This window comes from Gallus gallus, chromosome 2 (assembly GCF_016699485.2).
Source record: "Gallus gallus isolate bGalGal1 chromosome 2, bGalGal1.mat.broiler.GRCg7b, whole genome shotgun sequence".
Classification (NCBI taxonomy): domain Eukaryota; kingdom Metazoa; phylum Chordata; class Aves; order Galliformes; family Phasianidae; genus Gallus; species Gallus gallus.
This window is the reverse complement of record NC_052533.1, coordinates 116,193,331-116,208,358: the sequence shown is the minus strand read 5'-3', so window position 1 is coordinate 116,208,358 and position 15,028 is coordinate 116,193,331. Positions and strand designations below refer to the sequence as shown.

At 51.7% G+C, this 15,028-nt stretch overlaps 1 protein-coding gene across 2 annotated transcripts; it reads left to right on the top strand.

The window, feature by feature from the left end:
• Nucleotides 1–952: 952 nt before the first annotated feature.
• PRDM14 (PR/SET domain 14) lies at nucleotides 953–8,622 on the top strand. Of its 2 annotated transcripts, XM_040691507.2 has the most exons (6): nucleotides 953–1,626; nucleotides 1,704–1,861; nucleotides 2,013–2,283; nucleotides 3,247–3,449; nucleotides 4,826–4,927; nucleotides 6,294–6,431. In XM_040691507.2, exons 1-5 carry the CDS (start codon nucleotides 1,037–1,039, stop codon nucleotides 4,924–4,926), a joined length of 1,323 nt encoding a protein of 440 aa, XP_040547441.1. In that variant the 5' UTR covers nucleotides 953–1,036; the 3' UTR covers nucleotide 4,927; nucleotides 6,294–6,431. The 2 variants fall into 2 exon arrangements, with proteins under 2 accessions (XP_040547441.1, XP_040547431.1); XM_040691497.2 differs by having other exon boundaries at nucleotides 953–1,861; nucleotides 6,294–8,622.
• The last annotated feature ends 6,406 nt before the right edge of the window (nucleotides 8,623–15,028 follow it).

Below are 15,028 nucleotides of genomic sequence, written 5' to 3'. Positions count from 1 at the left end.
CTAAGCCTGCTGCACGTATCGGCTGTCCCTGCTGTGTCGGCTGCTTCTGCCTTGCAAACAGAACTCAGGACAGAGAACGTGGCTGTAGGTAGGGGAATGAATCCCACACGTGTCACAGTTCAGGCTCAGGGTTTCGGGACCTGCCTGGCACCGTTCTGGCTCTCCTCTGGCGCTCACGGCCAGACTGAGAGGTTAAGGGGAAGCTCCAACCCAAAGGTTTGGGCAGGTGGGAACTGCAGTGCCAGCATGAAATCAGGGCTTGGAGGATGGCTTCGCCTCCAGCCAAGCACAGTCGACGGCCAGTTGGAGCCAACGTCCCTCTGTCAGTGGCGGCTCCAGGTGACCTCTGGTGCGTCCCTGCTGTGAGAGGAAGGCAACGCTTCACACAGGACTGCGCAGTCTGCATAAAGTACTGAAAATTCATTCTTTATTGCACGCTGTCACCTCTCAGGTGTCTTCCCCTGGTCGCAGCTGGGGCAGAGCCTTAACGCCTGGTATGACGCTGCGTTCTGAGTTCTAGGGAAGAACGATGTTGCTAACGCGGCGACGCTTTAGCTGTCGCTAAGCAGTGCTGCGCGGAGCTACGGACCTGCCCGGCCTAGGAGCAGCAGGAGCCCGCTGCGCAGCCCGGCACCCAGCGCGCTGCCGGCTGTTGGAGCCGCCGAGCTTCTGGAAGCGGATTTTTGCCCTCTCACAGCCAAAAGCCGCTCCGCAGGGCCCGGGCGCACCCCCCGAGCGTGCCCGGCGGCGGGGGCAGAATCGGGGGCGACTCCGGCAGCGCGGAGCGCCCCCTCCTCCACCACCACCACCGGCGGCCCCGCCCCGGGGTAGGGGCTCCCGTCGGGGCAGCCCCCCCCACCCCCCCTCCTCTCCCGCCCCCGGGGCCACGCGACCCCCGGGCGGGCCGCCCCCTGCCCTGGCCCATATAGCCGCGGGGGGCCGGCGGCCCGATCTCCCCGACGGCGCCGGGCGAGGAGGGTGGTACAGCGACTCCTCGCCTTTCCCTCGGACCCCGCTCTACCTGCTGCCCCCCGGCATGGCGCTGGCCCTGGCCGGCGAGCCGGGCCCCGCCACGGACGCCACGGACGCGCTCGGGCTGAGCCCCGCCGGGCTCGCCGCCTACTACCCGCCCTTCCTGCCCCCGGCGCAGTACTTGGAGGCGCCCCCCGACTTCTTCCAGCCCCTGGGCCGCCTGCTGCCCCCCTCCCCGCCGCTGCCCCCCTTCGGCATCCCCGCGTTCCTCAGCCTCCCGCCGCCCCCCTCGGCCCCGCCGCCGCTCGCCCAGGCTCCGGCGGACGCCCCGCAGCGGGCGGCCCGGCCCGGGGGAGGCTGCGAGACGGCGGGGCAGAGCCGCAGGTTCCACTTCAGCGAGGAGGAGCTGAACGCGGTGCTGTACGGGGCGCTTCGTAGCCCTCAGCTGCCCGGCGGGCTGCACGCCATCTCGGGGCTCCGCGTGCCCCCCGCCAGCCCGGGTAGGGGGACGGGGAATCCGGGGCGGGGGGGGAGGGGGATCGGGGGCCGTCCCCACGGCCCCTCCGAGCCGCTGACGAGGGTCCCTCTCCGCAGGTGCCGCTCGCTCCCCACCGGCTCCGCCGCCCGACGGGGACGCGCTGCAGCTGCCCGAAGGTATGGGCCGGGGCACCGCCCGCCCCCGCGCCCCGCTCCCTGCCTCCGGCCGCGCTCAGCCCGCGCTGTCCCCGCAGGGCTGGCCGTGCTGCGCGTGGCCTACGGGGACGTTTGGCACCTCGGGGTGTTCTGCACCGCCCCCATCCCCAAAGGAGTCCGCTTCGGCCCGTTCCAAGGCAAAGTGGTCAACACCACCGAGATCAAGACTTACGACGACAACTCGCTGATGTGGGAGGTAGCCGCGGCGGGGGGGGCGGGCTGGGGTGATGGCGGCGGCGGCGGGGCTCCCCCCAGACGGTGCGTTACGGCGGCGGGGTAACTGCGAGGGGACCTCTGCCCGGCCCCGATCCGCTCTCGGCCCTGATCCTCTTCTCTCCGCCCTTCAGGTCTTCGAATACGGGCAGCTGAGCCACTTCATCGACGGGAAGGGCACAGCCGGCAACTGGATGTCTCTGGTGAACTGCGCCCGCTTCCCCGAGGAGCAGAACCTGACGGCGCTGCAGTGCCAGGGGCAGATCTTTTACGAGAGCTGCCGGGAGATCGCGCCCAAGGAGGAGCTGCTGGTGTGGTACGGGGACTGCTACGTGCAGTTCCTGGGCATCCCCATCTGCCTGAAGGGCATGCCGGAGGCGGGGCGGCCCCCGCAGCACCCCGAAGGTGAGAACGCGGCGGCGCCTCGGGGGTCCCCCGGACCGCGCTCGGACCCGCACTGGGGGGAGCGAAGGGACTCCGCCACCGCCCTTAACGTGCGTCGGACGGCTGCGGGGGAGCCCCGGGCCGGGCTGCTCTGGGGCGGCCATCCTGGAGCCCAAAGTGCCGCTCCCCCTCTGCCCCCTCGTTTTGCGTAGCGGCGCTAATGTAAATTATCCCCCGTTGTTCCCGGGGCGTTGGCGTGTGGGGGAGGGGGGAGACGGGACTTTTTGCGGCGTTCCCCGTTGGGTTTTGGTTTAATCCTACCGCAGCGGTGCCAAGTGCGCTTATTCGGGGAGAAACGCAGTGCAGAAGGAAAGGGAAGGCGCTGCTGTCAGCCGAACCTGGGTGTGAAGTCAGGGTTGTGCGAAGACAAAAGCCGGAGGGGGGGGTGGGGGTGCGCTGCCGGCGGGAGAGGGGAACGCCGGGCGGTGAGGCGCGGGGGACTGTGGTGGTAAACGCTGCGTTCGTTTGGGGGCTGCAGGGAATGCCACTTTCCCGCCTTCGATTAGAGGCGCTGAGGGTAACGTTAACGTTCGAAAGTTCGAAACGTTTCCTGTGTTGTTCCTGAGTTCGGCGGTTAAAGAACGGTTTAAAACCCCGAAGGGGAAACCAAATAAACGCGCGTTTGTTTGATGAGCGTTTTGAAAACGACAGAAAAGATGCGCGGATCGATTGGTCCTTTTTGGGGGAACGGGAAGCGAAGGGGAGCGGCGGGGGGGCGGCCGGCCGTGCCGTAGGAACGCGGACACGGGCGGCGCGGTGCGGAGCCGCCCCCCTCGTCCCCCCCTCCGGCACAAAGGGGACCGAGGGGCAGCGGTCCGTTTGCCTCGGAGCCGCGATTCGCGTTCGGTCGACGATAACGCCGGAATCCGTTCGTAACGTTATTACCCTCCCGGGGACTGACGGGCGCCGCGCTTTGCCGTGCAGGCGCCGGGGAGAGCTTCAAGTGCGAGCGCTGCGGGAAGGTGTTCGCCTACCGCTACTACCGCGACAAACACCTCAAGTACACGCGCTGCGTGGACCGGGGCGACAGGAAATTCCCCTGCCACCTCTGCAGCCGCTCCTTCGAGAAGAGGGACCGGCTGCGCATCCACGTGCTGCACGTCCACGAGAAGCACAGACCCCACAAGGTGAGACGTCCCCGCCGTTACCTCTGGGTCTTTGGGGGGAGGTGTTTTTGTCCCCCCGACCGCTCCCAGCGCTGCCCGTCCCGGGTGGAGGCTGTCGGACGCAGCGGGAGCCCGAAGCGTCGCACCCGACGTGAGCCGCTGCCTCGGCGACGCCGGACCCGCTGTGGTGTGGGGCGGGGAAACGGGACCGGGAAGGGCTGGGGGCTTCCAGTACGGCACCGGCACGCACTGCTGCTTCGGTCCCCAACACCTTCCTTTGTTCTTATATTCAAAATCTTGTTCCTGAGATGTCTCATCTTCAGACAACGTCCATTTTCCTGGAATAGATAGAATTAAATCAATGATACTGTATGTAACGTCCGAACGTTTTAAGGGTTTAGTGAGATTTAAAAGAAGCTTCTATTCAATTTGAAGTCCAATATTCTAATTATGCAGTTCAAAATCGTAGTAATTCCTTTCCTTTTCCCTTTTCCCTTTTCCCTTTTCCCTTTTCCCTTTTCCCTTTTCCCTTTTCCCTTTTCCCTTTTCCCTTTCCTTTTCCCTTTTTCCTTTTCCCTTTTTCCTTTTCCCTTTTTCCTTTTCCCTTTTCCCTTTTTCCTTTTCCCTTTTCCCTTTTCCCTTTTCCCTTTTTCCTTTTTCCTTTTCCCTTTTTCCTTTTCCCTTTTTCCTTTTCCCTTTTCCCTTTTCCCTTTTTCCTTTCCTTTCCTCTCTTTTCCTTTCCTTTCCTCTCTCCTCTCCTCTGAAGTGGTATTGCATTTAAATGAGAAACAAACCGCGACTTAAAAACCGAGGAAGGGAAATGTATCACTAAAAAATAACCTTCCATAGAATAGTTTATTTTGGACTCGAGGATGACGATTTATTCCAAACTAATAGCGGGATAAGGAAATGATCTGTGGGCTCCTGTGAAGTGTCCCCATGGACTCCTCGACTTCAGCAGCTCCACACCGGGTGTCATTGCCCGCAGTGATGCAGCAGAGGCAGTGGCTGTGCCCGGGGGCTGTCACACCATCTCCCAGCAAAATGCTCGTTATGAGGGGTTCCCTTAAAGCTCTGTTGGGAAATAAAGGGTGTTCCTGTCTTAATTACTGGGAAAAAAAAAACCATCAGATTTAATTACTAATTATCAGTATCTTCTGCTAATGTTCCGGAGGAAGATAGATTTTAATAGGGCAATTTTAACCATACAATTTTGCATGATGTGTCTGTCTTTAAAAAAGGTTATTATTCTGACTATATTTCAAGCTGGTCCTTGTTAAATTACAGACGTGTCTGTGTATGTAGCAGAATTACATCCCCACCTCATCCCCATATATAATAGCTCTTTCCAGCCATGCCATTCTGTGCTTTCTCTGACTCTCGTGTTCCTCTTGCAGTGCTCGGTGTGCGGGAAGAGCTTCTCGCAGTCCTCCAGCCTGAACAAACACATGCGGGTTCACTCCGGGGAGCGCCCCTACAAATGCGTCTACTGCAATAAGGTGGGCAGCTCCCATGTTCCAGTACTTCAGTACCATGTGCTGCCCTTCCCCTTTTTCTATCTAGGAAAGAGAGATGCCTTCTTGTTAAGTGTGTATCCAGAGAAGCTGAGCGCGTACGTTCTGGGAGATGCAGCTGGGAGATGCAGTGGGAGAAAGGGATGAAGAGGTTGGAAGTGAGAGGGTTGGATCAGATGTGATGAAACAGCCTCAGTTTGCACTGGTGGGGGGGGGCAAAGTTGGATATTGGGATGTTTTTTTAAATGGAAAAAGCAGAGAGGCCCTGGAACAGGCTGCCCCATCCCTGAGGAAGTCGATGTGGTGCTTTGGGATGTGGTTCGGTAAACGGGCTTTGCTGTAATAGCGCCAGGTGGGTGGCTAGAGCTGGTGATCTTAAGGGTCTTTTCCAACTTCAGTGTTTCCATGCAAGTCCTAACTCTGAAATCATGTTTATACAAACATCTGGGACTGAAGAAGCAGGGTCAGCTCCTATCTCTTGCTTTCCATTGGGGCAGAATTTGTGCTAATTCCCTGCTCAGAGATCTGCAGGGATAGCATGTAGGAATGCTTCACAGCATTTCAGATGCCATCCTAATCATTCAGCTACGCAACACAATTCCCTTTTCATCAGATTGGAAATGTTTGGTCTTAGTGAATTCTGGAGTGTGATGAACAGATGTAGTTCAAGAGCTGAACCTCCATGACAACAATCATGTGCTTGCTTACCTTAAGTAACAGGGCAGCCTACACAATGGCACTAAAGAGGCTCTGTGGGTGCAAGCTTTGCCTGCCCACACTCACGTACAGGGTTTCTGCTTCCAGCATGGTGTTTTCCTCAGCTTTCTGATGGTGACATGGTTGGCAGCAACTATTCTGTGTAGTCTGCAAATAGTGAAGGACTCATAAGTGCCTTGGTTGGGGAAAAGTTAAGGAAACAGCTGGCTGTTTTGCAACCTGTTTATTTATGGCTTAGTGAGGTTTTCTCCCAGAATGTAAGGTTGTTATGAGGGGATAAAGTCATGTGAGGGGAAAGATGGGCTAGGAGGTTAGACCTGAAGGCAGAGCAGAATGTGACAGAAGGAGGTGGATGCTGGCCCAGCATGAGTGAGTTCCAGCAGCTGAATTCCAAGCCATCAACATGAAAGGGTTTAACTTTGAAAGTAAACACTGCAAAGAAAACCTGCATTATGTTTCCCCTATACAAAGCTAATTAGGATAGTATTGACTTGACTTCTCATCCTTCGGCGTGTAGGAGATATTTACTGGCGTCTGCAATCAGAAATCTTTCTGAGCTTCCACAGCCATGAAGCGGAACTCCACTAACCCCTCTCCCTGCTCTCCTCCCACCCCTCCTCCTGTGCCCTTCCAGGCGTTCACAGCCTCCAGCATCCTGCGCACGCACATCCGCCAGCACTCGGGAGAGAAGCCCTTCAAGTGCAAGCACTGCGGCAAAGCCTTCGCCTCGCACGCGGCACACGACAGCCACATGCGGCGCACGCACAGCAAGGACAAGGGCAGCACCTGTGCAGTGTGTGGCCAGCACTTCCCAGAGCTGGAGGACTACCGCTTCCACATGAACGTCCACGCTGCTGCTCATTAGCCAGGAGTCTCCTCTCCTGGACCAGCTCTGTGGGTGTATCTGTGTACGTGTGTGTATGTTGGTTGTGTGCATGCCGCAGGAAGCATTGACTCTCATGGTATGGGTCACAGGAGTGCAGTCTCAAATACCTTTCAGCGTGCAGACGGCTGGTTTACAGCACGCTGACTTTGTGCTGGGGTGAGCTCTGACATGTGCTGACCCTCCTTCCTCTTCCTCTCCATACTCCCTCATTTTCAGGAGCGTCCCTTCCCCAAAAGCCTCTTATGTGTGAGTTGCACTGTAATGGATATTACCCGGCCTCTAATTCACTGCAGCTGTGGGCTGCCTGGTGCTGTCCATGCCAAAGCTTGTTTGAGAGGTGTTCCTAGTAAGTATGTATACCAAAGACAGCTTAACCTATTTGTTTTATTTAGGCACATGACCAGGTGTGGGTTCTATCTCCTTGGAGTGTGCAAGTCTTTTAATGAATCCCTATTGATAAGAGAATGCTGCTGGAGCAGCATAAGAGTATTTAATTGTGGCTTCAGGGCCAGCTGAGCTGACCATGGGAGCTCTGGGGCAGTGACACCGACTCTTCCTTAGCCCAGGAGAGAGGTGGGGTGTATGCAAATGGCTGCAGGTGTATGAAATGGTTCCAGCAGCACTGTGGGGTGGTGGCTCTGCCTTCTCTGTCTCTGCAGAAGACCAAGCTTGAAGTGGTTCCGGAACACCGACAGCTCTCCCAGGTGGGCCGTGGGCACTCTAGCATTCTGTAGCAGCTTTGCACTGGGCTTGACACAGGCTAGGGGTAGGCATGATTCCACCCCTAGGCTCCTCTGTATCAAGGCATAAAGGCTTTTAGTCAACTCTTATACCTCACTTAAGGAAAGGGGGAAAGCCTTTTACCCATCTTCACTTTAAGATGAGATGTGTATGACAGACAGTCTTGGGGCTTCTCAATCCACAAATCTCTCTGCATGTGACATTGCCTCCCCAAGCCATGGGAATGCCTTTACTTTGCAGGAGGGCTGGAGAGTTTTAGCCCTGCATTTCTCGCTGACAATGCAAACAAATTCAGAGTGATGTGTAGGCTTTCTGTTGATTTCTTTTCAGCAAAAAGGAAAAGGTTTGCTCATAAAAATGCCTTTTGTTTTCTATAGGAAAAGCTGCCCATTTAGCTATGGGTGAAGAATTAGTTTGCTAAAACTGGGTTTGCTTTTTTGTGCTCTGACTTAAGAGTAACCTCATGCATCCTGCCTTTCAGTACCTACAAACCACCCCAGGTGAAGCATTCTCAAGTGTATATTATTCAATGGCTAAAATACTTTCAGCATAAAATCCTTAGTGATACTTTTTGCAAAATATTCCCCAAATCGGTAACTGTGGCATTCCCTGGCAATGTGAAATCTCAGCTTACGTGGAGGTCTGCACTGACAGAGCCCTCCATCTGTCAGTGCTGGGAAGGGGCTGTTTCCTCAGGAGGCTCCTGTGTCGGTGCAGATATGTGTGCTGTGTTGCACACAGGAGACAATAGCAGCCCTTGCTGGAGCTGATTCTTCAATGCAGGTAATTTGGTGTTATTGGGGTGATAAGGTTCTCTTAACATCCTAGGTCACCTAGGATTAACAAGGACTTTTTGAGCTCAAGTACAGAAACTGAATGTGTATTCTGTGCCCAACAACTTGAATCTCTCTTTAAATACAGTATAAAACTAGGAAAAAAAAAAGTTACTTGCACATTCTGTCTTGCAGATACTGTATATGTACTGACTTGCACTAACTTTTATATGGCTTATTGTATTTTAAGTTGTGTTGTCCTCATTTTCATGGTGAAAATTGAAAATAATAATAATAATAATAATAAACTATAGAAAAGTATTGAGGCCCAGCACTGGGCAGTATCTGAAATAAGCAATCCATAAATGAATGCAGCTGAGGGCACTGAGCCTTAGTTATGGCAGCCTGCCTACATACAGGTGTTTACTCCCATGCATCTACAACCCTGGGTGACTGAAACATGAATTGTGCATGGGAAGGCTTTGTTGGTTTGGTCCCATAAAGAACTCCAGATTTGTTGAAATCATCAGCTGCTACTGAAGGAAACTGTGACTCAGACTGGATGAGAAGTGCTGTGAGGTGCTTAGTTAGCTTCGCCTGTGGGTAACCTTGCTGTTTCTTGTGAATGGGGGTTATTTATTCCAGTGGTGCATCCTCTGCAGTGCTTTTAGCTGTGTGTGTTCTCCCCTATGTGAAGAACCCCCATCTACCTTGTCCTCAAATATTATTAGCACTCTTCTACAGCATCGTGTGATGAGTTGTCTGCAAAAGAGCATGTGAAGAGTTTTGCTTGTGCTTGTTTCTCGAGGTACTAATTGTCTTGCACATTAAACTCGTATATGTAAATGTTTTATGATGATTAATTTCACAGAAAGGAAGAAAATAAATTATTTGAGGCTCTGGTATACGTGAATTGGCTACAAGCTGCTTTTTGCCCAGCGCAACTCAACTGTATATTTGAGGTACTAATGAATGGATGAAGGGTGTTACCATGTCATTTGTAAGTCATTACCCAATCAAACTGCCTCTTTCTGGGAATTGCAGTCCTCCTCCCACTGGGTAACAGCTGACTGTATCAGGAGGCAAATGCACCCTTGATGGCTTGGTCCATAAGAGTCCCAGTAGCCAATAGACACTGAGACCATTCACATTTGGGCTTAGTTCACTCCCACTTGGTCTCAACGAGCCTGAATGGAGCAGTATAAAAGGCATTTCATTGCCCTGCAGCATCGAGGTCTCAATGGGGGTCCCAGCTGTGCCTGCTGCTCTGCTCAGGTGGCTCGGTGCTGGGGGAGCGAGCGAGGTGGCACTTGGCCTGTGCACTTCACAGCCCTGCAGTGAGACATCGAGCAGCAGGAGAGGTTGTGTTCTGTAGGGAAAACCGAATGATTTTTAAGTGCTGGATGAGGTTTGGGAGAGATTAGGTTTAGATTAGGGAATGCCTGTATGTGCATCCTGTTAACATCTGATGAGCTGGTGTTTTTCTTTCAAAGAGATTTAACTGATTGAAGCACATTCATGTGCTCTTGTGGCAGTGCTGCCAACAGCCTGGTGAACAAACAGCTCTGGCCAGCTCAGGTGGGATTTCATTTATTTACATATGCATGTGTACAGTGAGCATTTTGCCTGGCAGCTGCCCAGAAAGAGCCATCTGCATTAGGGAGCTCTCACACAGTTATGTCGATGGAAGAGAGCAGCCCTGAGCCTAGGTAAAGCGGACAGGAGCTGTACCTGTGCCAGCGGCCTGCCTCTTCATCCTGGCTGTGATAAAAAATGGTCCTGCCCAAGGAAAGCAGTGAGTTGTTAAGGTTCAGCCCTGAGAGACACAACAGATTTCCAATCACTTTGCACTATCTCCTGCAGTTTCTAAGATTAAATGAGAGAGGTCATTCACCAGGATACCCGTGGATGGTGGCTCCCTCCTCCAGGAAGAAGTTTCTCAGGGTTCCCAGCCTTGTATGTACCACAACAGTGTGCTGGAATCTGTCTCACCCTTATGAGCACAGTCACCACCATCTTTATTTCCCTTTCTGTCCTTACACATGGCACATCCCCTTACGCTCTCTCTTCTGACTCTCCTTTATGCATGTCCCATAGGGCCTCAGGCATACAGGAGGTGTCAAACTGTTCTCTGCATTCCTTCTCAACCTGATGTAAAATGTTTGCTCTTGTGGTTTGGGGATATTTGACTCAAGCTTTAGAAAAGCTTGATGTCCACAGGTTAATGCCTTTTGTGAAATGCCAGCGCCTACAACATGTTGGCTGCTGGAGGCATTGTGGAGAACTACAGGGGAGTACCAGGGCAGCTCTGCCCATCCTACAGTAGCCATAGTGCCAGAGGGCTCTGTGTGGTTTGGAGAGGTCTGGATGGTGGTGATAAGGAGGGGGATGGATGTGATGGTGGTGGGGAGAATTGTCCCCAGAGAGCTCTCGCTTTCCCACAAGTGACCCGCAGGCTCTCCATGCGGCCACCACAGTCCCCTGGCCAGCTGGGGCTGACCGCCACGAAAGGGATTACCCATATTGATGCTCTAAGAGCTGTGAAGGTGGACGGAAAGACTACTCTGCCACCGGCTCTGAGCTCTTAGCGGAGTAGGATCATAAGCGCCCCATTAAAGGTTTCATTCAATAACAATCTTTACTAAAGTAAATGGACAACAGCAGCTCCCCCCACTACAGTCCCTAATGTAAGAGCCATTACAGAAGAGGAAGACAGCATGCAGAAACATCTATTTCTGCAGTATCAGTTTCAACAGCATCCTCAAATGACTCTTTTCATGAAAAGTGAGTTATTTTTTCCCAGGGATGCAAAAACTGGAAGGAAACAACCAGAAGAGAATCTGTTTGCAATCTTGATCCTCCCCTCACTCAGCCCAAGGCTGAAGTGTAGCTGCTTCCCATCAAGGCACCCACCAGCAAACAGTGGGAAAAGCAGCCTGACAGCACCATTCTGTCACTGCTGGAAGCTGGCAAAGTGGGATCAGCAGTGCTGGGAGATGGCAGCACTGAAGGGCAGTGGTGGGAGCCCTGTGCCGTGTTGAAAAAATGACAGTCCATCTCTGGAAGGGGGCAATGCTCAGGTTTCCCTGGCGTCCCAGCCCTGCCTTTTTCATCCTAAGCATGGCGACTGCAGTGGGAATGACAAGTTTTCATGAGGTGGATTCCTGCCTTGGCTTTCCTGCCATGCCTGCCAACCTCATTTCTCTAACACTTCCTTCCTTGCAGTGGCTATAAGGGAAGGCATCGCACCATGGCTCTGAAGCCTGGGAGCTGAGACAGGCCCTTGCTGAGCAGCTTTGCTCCATACAGTGTAATGAGGCTGATCCAGATCTCAGCTAGTCAAAATTAATTTTTCTCTTGGCTTTGATGGGCCTATGGTCAAGGGTATGAAACCAGGTACAGATATTAGTGAGTCTATCAGCCTAGTTCCCTGCCTCTGAACCTTTTTCCCTTAGTCTCAGAAATTGAGGGGTTCCCTGCCCAGATGCTCAATTAAACAAACAAAGCAGCGTGCAAAACACGTCAGCAAAAGGCAAATTTCATGGAAAACAGAGTTAATTATTTGTCCAAGGATCTGAGTTATTTATCTGCCTTCAAGACCCCTTCCCAAGAGTGCTGTCAGCCAAACATTTTGGGGGTTTGAGTTTAATTCAGTGTGAGAATGGACTTAGAGCTTTTAAGCTGATTTTTTTGTTGTTCTTTCTACCTTGCTATTACACCACTACTACAATGTTAACATAGCTTGCTTCTGTATGTTTGTTTTTATTTTTTTTTTAACCTATATATTATTCAAATTTAAGTGCATGTTAATTTTGGTGAGGGGGACAGGCCAGACCTCTTCAGATGTCCTGTGTAATCCTGTATTGTTGCTGCCAGCTTTATAACTGTAACCTGTGAGCAGCAGGGCCTGGCATGACAAACACATCCTTCTTTTATGGCGTTGATTGATTTTGTCCCATGAGAGCTGTTATGGCTGGAATGTTATTATGAGAAAAGGTTACATGGAGAGGTTAAGAGAGAGCAGTTGTTCTTGCAAATAAAAGAAAATCACTTCATTTTGGAGAAATTCAGAAGAGAAGGGAAACTTTAGTGACAGTCACTTTTTTCTATAGTACTCATGACACAACATATTAAATTTGCAAGTAATAATAAGGTGATGCTAAGTGGGGTAAAATCAAAGCGCTGTATTGGGGATTACAAGATTCATACTTACTTCTGCTGATATAACCATATGGTTGTTTTAGTAGCCCCCTCTTCCAAGCATAATTACCACTCTTAACATTAGCGTTGGTTTTGTATTCATGTATATGCACATACATGAGCATTTGTGTAGGTCTAAGTAAGTAAGCCTGAGTGTATGTAAAAAGTCTATTAAAAACGTCCTTTCAAAAAATCAATCAATAGTGAATATTCAAATAAGCAAATATAGAACTAATGAATGCCCACTCTCAGAGCTTCTTTTCAAGAGAGGCCATGACTAAATCTAGGTATTCAGCATCACCAGTTTGTTTCCCAACACAGCCTGAACACAGGGCAAGCAGAAGACCTTATAGCAGTGGCAGATGGCAGTCACTGCTGTACTGAGATTACAGCCATGTTTCCTTTGGTCCCTGTGGTACTTAACCGTTTTTTAATGTTTGTGTTGAGCTGATATTTGGCATTCCTTGTATTTCCTCGTGCTTCTGAGACCTTTCTGTAACATGAAAGAGCTGACAGTGCCCAGCAAAGTACAAGTCCTTTGCAGGAGCTCTCCTATCGGTATATTTTAGTATCTGCTTTTGAAGCTGCTCCACTTCTTAGCGTTACTGCATTCGTATTGATCTGGGCTGTGCAGGTAGTTTTCTACGATTTATACATGCAAAAATAATCAAAGGACCAGCCTCGTAAGTAGCTATAGCAATGATGGCCAAAGGGGAGCTTTAGACATTAGAAAGTCCTGAGAAGTTTAACCCGCAAAGTCCAAAAGGATGCAGCTGTGCACCTCCCCGCGCAGCCACGTCCTTTCCTCGGCCGGCAATTCGGCGGCATCCAGAAGCATTATAGTTTGCTTATATACATATCAATTCCCAGGGGCCCTCAAAAACAGGGAGCTTTTAACCTGCTATTGTAACCATTCTCATGGAAGGCTGCCGCCTCCCACCTTTCGCCTCGCAGGGGATGGAGTTACACTTGTATTTTAATTCAGCGTCGGCCTCTTCACGGCTCTCTTTTCCACATTACTGGCAGGATATGGAAGCAAAAAAACAAACAAACAAACAAAAAAATTGACGAAGTTTAGTGGATTAGTGTATGGCTGGAGAGTAAGGGCCAAGGTTTTATAAACTTAATCCATCTTTCCCTTGCTAAACACGGCATTTAAAAGTGTCGAAGCTTAAGAAGCGGCCAGCTCGGCTAACTACCTCCAGAGGTGCAAACAGGTCTTTCAGTGCTATTCATCACCTTAAAGACCATGCTGTTCGCACACAATGTCATGAGTTTGGGCCGTTTTACTTAAATTTCTATGTAAATCAGCCGTCGTCGACGTTCTTCCTCTCCTCTGACCTCCCAACCCCCCCATACAGCTGTAGGAGTGAGCTTCCACCCGCCTCCTTTCTCTTGGATAGCAATATATCAATAAGTTAATTTGATTTTGTGTGTATGTGTGTGGTTTTTGTTTTGGTGTATGCTTCTTCTTTCCTTTCCAGATCTTTAAAGATCCTTTCACGATCAAATATTTACTTCCCCAAACGAATTAGCTAAGATGGGTGTGAAAGGGTATCTATTACTTCGTTTTGCATGACACGGGGCTGCTGTTAAAATATTAAATTAACCTAAAATTACCCATGTCAGGTACTCTCATTTATGGCTGGGTATCTAGATCAGGGCCAAACATCTCTGAATGGTCTCGAGGAGCTCTCAGTGAGACTTGGCTTATTAATGTCTTTCCTAATACTTTTTTTTTCATATCAGTGAAGTATATGGCTCTTCCAATCACCGTTTTCAGACCCCTGCCTCAAGGCCAGGCTGGAAGCACCGCTTTGGGAAGGAGACACACAGGCACTGACACAACCACCAGGCCCCGTGAGGCACTAAGATGGCGGCGCCCCGAACTGGCAGGGAGATGGGAGGGGCCTGTGCTCATCCCCAGCTCCCTGGGCCGGCAGAGCCTTGTTTGCATGGGCCAAATTCTTCTGTGTGGGGATAATAAAACTCTGCTTGGAGGCTGGCCGAGCTGATTGATGGGAAGGGTGCTAAAATCTGACTTCTCAATAAATGGCATGCAAAGTTAAGAGAGGTGACTGAGGAATGTAGCCCGCAGGAGCGTTAATTTATCTCTGGACTGGCTTCCTCCTCTCCTTCTCAGCGCTTGTTGCCTGTACTAATAGGGTCTCGGGTCTTTCCAGATAGGTGCCTGAATGCCAGGCAGGAGATTTAAAGATAATAATGACAATGACTGTGATAATGGCCGGCTCCGTAGCTTAAAGCTGGCGGTGGGGAGTGTGAAAGCGCCTCGGCCCAGGCGGGTGCAGCACTTTCCTCCCTTCCTGCTGGGATATTATCTCCACCCTCAGGAGTTTAACTTGCTATGAGGGCCGGCCCTCTTTGACCTGCTCGCTTCTGACGCTAGAATTGACATGTAAAGGTGCTTTAAAGCATCCCCGTGGCTGTCCCGACAATGGAGCTTTTGCAGCACAATGGCCCAAACCGATGTCCTCGGCACACCTCCCGGCTCCCAGCTGCGCATGGCAGGGCTGGCTCTGGTGCTGCACGGCACAGTCGAGCCTCCTTCCTGCTGCCTTCTGCCTGCCATCATCTCCCAGGCACCTTCTGCAAGGCAGCCAAGACTGGAAAGCTGCAGCAGAGATGTTTTAGGAAACCACCTATTCTTTGGTGATTTCTTTGCTGAAAAAGTGCCTTCTAGAGGTGCTAGAATGGAATGAGTCCTGGTGGATGCTGTCAGAAGCTTGGGAAACCTAGAACGGGTATATT

What these genes read in the sequence shown, in the direction of transcription:
- PRDM14 (XM_040691497.2), top strand. Translation starts at nt 1,037, where the DNA reads ATGGCGCTGGCCCTGGCCGGCGAGCCGGGCCCCGCCACGGACGCCACG. An exon ending in ACAACTCGCTGATGTGGGAG is followed by an intron (nt 1,862 to 2,012) that starts GTAGCCGCGGCG and finishes TCCGCCCTTCAG; the next exon opens with GTCTTCGAATACGGGCAGCT. An exon ending in AATGCGTCTACTGCAATAAG is followed by an intron (nt 4,928 to 6,293) that starts GTGGGCAGCTCC and finishes GTGCCCTTCCAG; the next exon opens with GCGTTCACAGCCTCCAGCAT.